At 40.0% G+C, this 8,393-nt stretch overlaps 1 protein-coding gene across 1 annotated transcript; it reads right to left on the reverse strand.

Annotated features, from left to right (window-relative positions):
* Positions 1-318: 318 nt before the first annotated feature.
* LOC306969292 (prostaglandin E2 receptor EP1 subtype-like) lies at positions 319-4,129 on the reverse strand. Its single transcript, XM_079564902.1, has 3 exons — positions 3,966-4,129; positions 1,981-2,879; positions 319-866 (listed from the first exon to the last, which is right to left on the reverse strand). Exons 2-3 carry the CDS (start codon positions 2,830-2,832, stop codon positions 591-593), a joined length of 1,128 nt encoding a protein of 375 aa, XP_079421028.1. The 5' UTR covers positions 2,833-2,879; positions 3,966-4,129; the 3' UTR covers positions 319-590.
* Positions 4,130-8,393: the final 4,264 nt, after the last annotated feature.

Raw genomic sequence — 8,393 nt, forward strand, 5'->3', positions numbered from 1 at the left:
TCACTTCGTCCGTATACAGTCACTAACAATATGAACATTAAATTAGACAAACTCACAATAGACAATTCACATCTTCAACATGAGGTAAAAAAAAAGAGCATTTATTTTTGGTTTTAACAAATGCTGGTACAGCTTAACTAAGACTAAGACCTTAACATTTGCTTTTTCTCTTGTGTTGTTTGTGGGTGTAGTTTGTAATTGCCATGATAATTTAATCTCTCCGCAACTTCTGTGCAGTCACAAAATTTTAATTTTCTCATTTGTTTGCCCCAATTTTGGAAACTTTAGATATGCATTTCCTGCTATTGGTCATCAATGCTATTACGGACCAAGTATCATCAGCTAAATTTAATTAGAAATTAAAAGTTCACAACAGTAACTCAATTGAAATGACTACATGATACGACCAGAGGGAACATATGGGTCTTAAAAGGTTATGCTGTTTTAGCATGATCCCTCCGATTGCTTTTAACACAAAACACAACTTAAAAAATATTCCATTTAGCTTTTCTCTGCTACTTTTGCACATACTATGCTGCTACTTTCAGTGCTTCTTCAAAGTGCTACATTTTATAAAACAATATCCAACATCATAACTTGCTACAGGCAGTTTTCTCAGTTATGTGGAAAGAGCCGGCTTCCCACCGCATCGAGCGGAAAAGGCTTCCCTTTAGACTGGTCTGGCGTTTGGTGATGCGGTAAATCCTCCGGAGGATGGCACGTCTCAGCAGGATATACACCCATGGGTCCAAGATCTGGTTACAAGCGGCCATGCGGACCCCAGTGATCATCAGCCCCCTGTAGGTGGCTCTGTCACTACCCAGGGTTCCACTGTAGGAGCGCAGAGCTGACATGAGGCCAAAGACCTGCAAGGGACAGCCGAGATTAGTCATATTGGTACAGTCAGAGGGCATGGGACATAAAGTCAGATTTAATCAGTGCAAGATGGAGGAGGTGTTACCACTGCACATACTACTCGCGGTACAAAAATATAGGTACCATGAAGATGAGGCAAAAACATCTTTGCATAAAACAAAGAATTCAAAATTCTGACTTTTATTTTATTGATGTTGAGAATCATGTTCTTCTTCAATTCTTGTCTGACACTTTTGTCCATGTTCTTCTAAATGTTTTCCTTTTAGTAACTACTCAATCGAAAACAATGCATTAGCATTCATTTCAAAGTTAGAAGTTGCACTTCTTTCTATTAGCCTTATTCTGAGATACTTGAAAGGGCAGTGTTCAGTTGTTCAGTATATACCGTATTTTACAGCGTAATAAATATAGTTTTACAGTTATTTGCATTTTGTTTTAAAATGAAGCAACTTGAAACTCTACAGTGTTTTTTTACGGCTGTGCTCCCTTTCTTGTCAAGGTGGTATGTTAGGAATGTTAATAACCATGTTTTCGTGACCATCATTGTGACATAAAGCAAATGTTTATTTTTTGGACATACAAAATTTCTCAAGCAAAATGATAAACTAAATGTTATTTCATTATTACAAGGAACTTGAATCAGTTTATCAAAAGAGATGCGCCATTGGTTTTCAATTTGTAAAGCAGAAGAAAATGTTCTTGTTCTCATTCTCTCTCAACATGGGATATGTAAAAATGTAACTTGTTTAGGAGTGTGACATTAAGTACAAGCCCTTTAGGACTTCTGTCACACTTCATCACGCTATTTTTTATCTTATCAAAATTTCCCGAGTTATTTATGTGAAACTAAATAAATAATAAATAACAAAGCTTCAAGGGACACCTCTATTCAGTCATGAATAATTTGACCCTGTTATAGTGGTCCTATATAAAATATCAATGTTCTGTTGATCCAGTAAATATTGATCATAAGGCGAACAATCAAAAGTTTTAAAAAAACATTTTAAACCCAGATCCAGTTAAAATGGTCTCCGGTAGGGGAGAATCACTGCCGTTGAGAACTAAATACATTTGGTGTCATTTTTATTTGTTTCAATCACTTACCAGGAGAGGGCTCCAGCAGATGCAGGAGGTGACCATGATGCCGACCAGCTGCACCACCATCTCTGTGTCGTGGGACGCTGTGGAGCGACTTTTGGAGCACTTGGTCTTCTTTAGCCGTGCCCTTATCAACGTAATTCCACTAATGGTGTTGCAGACAAAGGCTGAGGCCAAGGAACATAGAGCTAATCCTGAGAAGAGGATCACAAAAGCGAGGTCCAGCCCTTCTGTGCCCTCCAAGACCCTTATGAAACACCATGTCCCAGGATGCTGGTATGTATAAGTCCCTAGGTTGAAGAAAGGCAGAAGGGCCACACATAACGCTAACAACCAAATAAGTGCCAAGGCTATCTTTGTCCGTGCTGTTGTTACTAATTGTGCATGTAACAATGGTTTGGTTACACCCAAGCAGCGTTCAGCAGCCATCGCACAACCCATAAAAAGTGGACATAGTCCAAAAAACACCATGCAACCTCCTAGAAACAAACAGGATGCATCTGTATCAATTGTAGAGTACGGCATAGGATCGACAGAGTATCTCCTCATCACTAGAGCTCCATTGATAACATGTCCCGCCAGGTCTGTAGCAACCAGAGAGCTGGCAAATAGCAAGAAAGTGGCCTTGGATCGTCGACGGAAGCGGTTGTAGGCCTTAGCAAGGATGATAAGAGCCATTATGTTGAAAAGGATGCCCAAAGTCATGCTAAGGCCTGCCATGACAGGACTTTTTGGAAGTGTCCCATTCTTCACCACAGCTTCCACCCCTGGCTCCTGGAGCATGGTGTTGTTAGTGGCCAGGAGGGTGGAGGGGGTGGCTGGGGAGCCTGAGGCGTTTGGGTGCTGCATGGCCAACATCACCGCAGGGCTTTGGGGTTCATCGGGAAACTCCACTCGAGAGATGGCTGGAGGAGAAGGGAGACTGGATTAGCAAGTGCCTGTGCATGTTTCCAAGCACTTTAGTCAAATCTCATCATTTTATTTAATATTCTGCAATAATATGCCTTATTCTTAATAAGATATTCTGAGATGAAAGCCATCTCAAAATATTGTCAAGCTCTGGAATCAAACCCACTACCTGGCTTTGAGACAAGAGCATTGAGCAATACCAAAGCAAGACTAGAAGTTTATAGCCTGGTGAGACCAGAATGAGTCCCCTTTATATTTTTGCTACAGAGGTGAGTCTGGTTCCTGTCCTAAGAAGTTTATGCTTTTCTGAAGAGTCCTGGACATACTCCTGACTCCGTGATTCGAGCCAGATCTGACGCACTCACGCACCAATCTTTTGGTTAATAGACTACATATATACAGATACTGGCAGTGGCTCAGCATCTGGACATGGGTCCTCGGGCGCTGCTTCGCAGTCCCTGACTGCCCCTGACGGGTCGCCCCAGCGGCATTGAAGGATGGGTCAAATGCAGAGGACAAATTTCCCTACGGAGACAATAATGCACACTTTAACCTTATCACAGACCACCAAAGTAAGCATTTATTATTATTCTCATCAGTTAAGAAAGGCATATAAACTCACATTTGTTTATACAGAGCATTAAAAACGACAGTGTTTTGGTTGTCTGACAACAAATAAAGAGCTTTCAGAACAGGGAGAACCAAACAAGAGAAAACTGTCTCTTTGGCCAACATGTCATTCACGCGGAACAAGTCTCGACACCGACTATTGACAGTGCCATTCACATTCCTCTTTTACATGTCTTCAACAGGCTCAAGACAAACTGTGTGTTAGTGCATCTTTTACCAAAAAATAAAGGTGCACATAAACTGTAAAGCATTAGAACTTTATTTATGCAAAAGAGACAAAAATGTATTTGCATAAAGTATGTTCTCCTGCTTCATATAGCAGCTGGTTTGCACAATATTCATAATCATTGTATTCATAACTTTTTCTAAGCTAGCAGATTACATTAGTGTAAGTAAGACTATTTTCAACAATAAGAATGAAAAGAAAGAAAGAAAAACAGCGTGTAACTTACCTCAGTGTCTGTTACAGGAGAAACATATTCCAGTTGTATTGCATGTATTGCAATGTTTGCCATTACCGCAAGCATTGTGTTCAAGATAGTCCAGGTTTGAGAGGCCTTCTTGTTGGGTTATTATGTGGTAATTCTTAGGTTATGTCCGTTGGTCGAGTTTCGCCCCGCACATGCACAAGTCTGTCTCTTTTCTCCTTTCCTTCTGCTTTTATACTCTGGCCTGCAGTGAACCAAGTGGCCTCTGGGGGGCTCTGTGACAGACAGCTCCTCATTTCTTCAGCACACGCGCTCCAGATAGTTCCAATCAGAGATACTCAAGCCATCACATGAATATTTTAAATACTACTTCTTTACTACAGGCTTATCCCGGTACAGGCACTTAAAAACCATTAAAGTAGAAAGGCCTAGACAGAGCAACAAACAAAAGAATCACCTAAATACTACTGCTAAATTATTAAATCAAACTGGAAAAGCAACAACAACAAAAAAAGATTATTAGAATGATGAACTGAATTTGTGGCTCTGTAAGAACAGGATTTGCTTTTTGAATAAATACTTGAGCCTTAAATAGCAGGCTACAAATCAATTTTAAGGGCCATTATTTTGGACTGCGAGGCATTGTTAAGCTGAATGAAGCACTTCTAATGGGTGTTTCCTTACATTTTATTCCCATGTTCTTTTATTGTTCTTGAAGGCTGGCCCATTGTCCCGCAGAAGGAAATAAAACTTGTCCAGGCTGCCATCGAGCCCCTTCTGAACGACCTCAGCGGCCCTGTGGTGAGTTCACAGCAGAGTAAAACTGTACTAATCCTGCCACTACAAACACGGGTTTATCCAAAGCTCTGACTGTAAATGTAATTCTCCAGTCAGTCCTGAAGGCCAGCCGCACTGCTACATTAGGATTTAATGCCCTGGACGTGGCCATGTGGAGACTCTGAGGAGTTGTTAAGGGGAAAAGCACATGGCAAAAAAAAAAAAGTAAAATTCAAGGTTTGTTTTGTGAAAAGACAGCGCTGTAAACAGTCCGAGAGATTTACACTTAGTTGTGGCGTGTTTTTCACTCAGTATTACATAACATTTAGTGCGAGTACTGTGGGAGTCATTTTACTTTAAACCAAATCTTGCAGAAACCACAATGATTTTGTTCCATCTTGACCTTCTTTTTTAAACAGACACCCTCATCTCACATAAGTGGAAACCTTTGGGGTTGGCCAGAAAAGATGCAGGGATACATAATCTGGGGAAAAAAAAAATTGAATTTGGGGTGTCTCCGGTTCACGTCAGGAATTCCTGCTCAGGTAAGAGTTCACCAAAGCAGAATGGTTCCTCTGTCCAAACGCGCACAGTAAAATACTTTGTTCTTGAAGCAGACGTGTTGAAAGGATGTTCTGTGATGTGGAAACATGTATGGGGTTGTGCATAAATGTTTTGCAACTGCTATATTCTATTACACATAGTGCAACTCATGTTGTAAACGTAAAGTTGCCAGACGCCCACAATCCACAAAGCATAATGAGAAGTAGCAGTACGAGGTCAGTAGTTAAGTAGAATGACAAGTGGCTTTCATGAATAATACTGTCAAAAGAAAAGGCCTTTAGCAAAACCTGTGTTATGAATATGAGCATATATTTGCCTCAGAAATATGATTTGTTTTTATTTATTTTATTAAAACCTGGTTCTAAGCTTGGAGCAAAGAAGTCTAGAATGTGCATAGTAATTTTAGAATATCCCTGCCCTACAATAAACACAAGACTAAGGGAAACGTTATATGAATGTATTAATACGTGGAGAACAAATATCCAAACAATATAGGATTTACTTTTTACATACAGTTAAAGGAACAGGCCACCATTTTTCCATACTGAGATATGTTCTTGCCTGAGCTTAGACGAGTTGATGCGTACCTGTCTGGTCTTTGTGCATGCCCATGGAAGAGCGTAGTAGCTTCCAACTTCACCTCCGTTTGGAGCCATAGGAATACATTGGGAGAGGCCAAATGCTAACAACATCTGGTCGTTTTGCGTGACTGAGGGTATGCACGAAGACCAGACAGGTGCGCATCAACTCGTCTAAGCTCAGGCAAGAACATATCTCAGTATGTTAAAATGGTGGCGTGTTCCTTTAAGGTGTACTTCATTGTCCCCAGCCATTCCTGTGCATGTCCTCCACATGCAAACTCCATACAGAAGGTCCACACAGTCCAGGAATTAAAGTCAGGACCTTCTTTACCTTTACTTTTTAGGCCTAAATCATATCATTTTTTCCATACTGGATAGTGCCCTTGTTGATGCAACCCTTTCTATTAGTCTACTGTAGTAAGTTTAGTATAGTGTTTTTTTTTGGTCTTCCTGTTGGGCAGTGCTTAATTTGATCTCCCGTTTGGGGGAACGCATTCCCCCAATTAATTTTTTTTCAGGGTAAAGGATCCGGGAAATATTTAGGAGGATCCGGCAAAAAATGTATCTGATATAATGGTGTTTAATGAAAGTGTTCCGGCAAATGTTTTGGCCTGTACTCCCAATCCATTACATCAGACCAAAAGTGTTCCTGAAAATACAAATTTACAAATTAAGGACTGCTGTTGGGGAATAATAGAAGCCCTGAGGTGGGGGTCTAAATCACTTTACTAACTCGTCTGTCTGAATGCTTTGGTCATTTGACTCATTATTGAGCCACAGAATACCAATACAATCAAATGGTGCCATTTTCACCCTCGTGTTTGGCAAATTCTTGTTAGTAAATTTCCCATTGTTGTCCCATTCTTTTCCCCAAATACTACAAACACACTCGTTACCAATGGTCTTTTGCAAATCTTATGGATTCTGTAGCCATTATTCCGCTTAATAATCAATACTAAGCGTAAGTGTAAGGATCATCGGCGATTGTTTGGTGCCACAGCTGTTTTTAGCAGAATCCTTTAACAGCATACGTCAAGCATGTAATGACTGTGACCGTCTGCTTTTTTGAAATTCATTATACGAACAATTTACAGGATTCAAGAACGATGACCACAATGCCATAACTTAAAAAGATACACTGAGTTCAGGAGAGGGTTAATAGAAGTCAGTAGCCACAGTAAAGTGACCTGTATGTGATAAAACAGTTTTTTTCCGCTCATGGCGATCGTCTAAATGTGAGAGTACTGGGTTCTTGCCATGTTTTGGATATTCTAGCTGCTGTATTCTTACCCCACATGGATGCTATTTGCTTAATTGCGCCGTCTTGTTGATTGCATGTTTTTATTCGCAGCCGAGGGACTCACTATAAAAGACAAAACCACACAGTGAGGAAGCAGACGCTCAGTGGCTGTTTTTCTTCTTTTGTAACATTTTTGTCATTTTACTGATTTGGAAACATACTACAGTGTTTCAGAAACTTGTCTCTTTAAGCAATATTAATATACAGTAGCTTACATCATCATTCCTTCTTGTTTTATAGCAGAGGCAGAATGAACACATAAGCTGAATAAGCTGAATACATCATAATGTTTTTGCTCTCTTTGCCAGTTTTCTTTTATGACTGCTAGCACAACATATATTCTTTTCTTATATACTGTAATGATGGGCTGGATGCAAGTTCGCCATTATACACTCACTACTGCCACCTCAGGTCATACGTGTAACAGCACCTTCTATATTAAGCTCGTGCATGATGGCAATTCGGACCCGTTTTTGAGTGACAGTGCAGGATTTTAGAGACAGTTGTGGTGAACAGGTCTGGGCTCATTCTATACATTAGGACCTTGTTGGAACATGTAGCGGGAGGAAAATACATAATTTTTTACATTTTTAAACTCCGTATAGTCCCTTTAATACAAAGACTAAACATCAACTACTGCAAAGTCACTAAAACAACACTGATCAATGTTTTGTTTTGTTGATGCAGTTTCCCAGTAATATTTCAGAGTGAAATAGCATTGTCCGCGTCAACAGATTTGTGTTTATAGTTTGCTGGCTTTTTCCTTTTTTGGCATATCTCTTCTCTGATATTTACGGATTATTAACTGTAAATGAGACTCTTGTATTTATTGAGGCCAGCTTCTTGTGAGATTTCTGGGGAAAAAAATCTGCTCTAAATTGCTGCATACGATCTGAAGCAATTACTTGAGAATGTCACTGTTGGTCTGTTGTGCACGTACCAGAGCTCAAATGAAACAACATAAAACATCAGCATTGTCAGTTATCAGAGTTTTGTAGGAGTTTGTTACTGTAGACTTTCAATTCCCACTCTCTCCCCCCTGAAGAGGAGAGTCACATTTTTCCAACTATTTTTGAACATGACTTAATATGGGACAACCGCCATCAAAGAAATCAGAGGCTGAAGTGTGAGTCCAACAGTCCAAGCCACATAGAAGGATCCACATTAAGCATAAGGCTTTTTTCTAATGAAATCTGATCATCAGCAAGACAAAGGGCTGTTTTCTGCTCA

The sequence above is a fragment of the Gobius niger genome, assembly GCF_951799975.1.
Source record: "Gobius niger genome assembly, chromosome: 10".
NCBI classification, from domain to species: domain Eukaryota; kingdom Metazoa; phylum Chordata; class Actinopteri; order Gobiiformes; family Gobiidae; genus Gobius; species Gobius niger.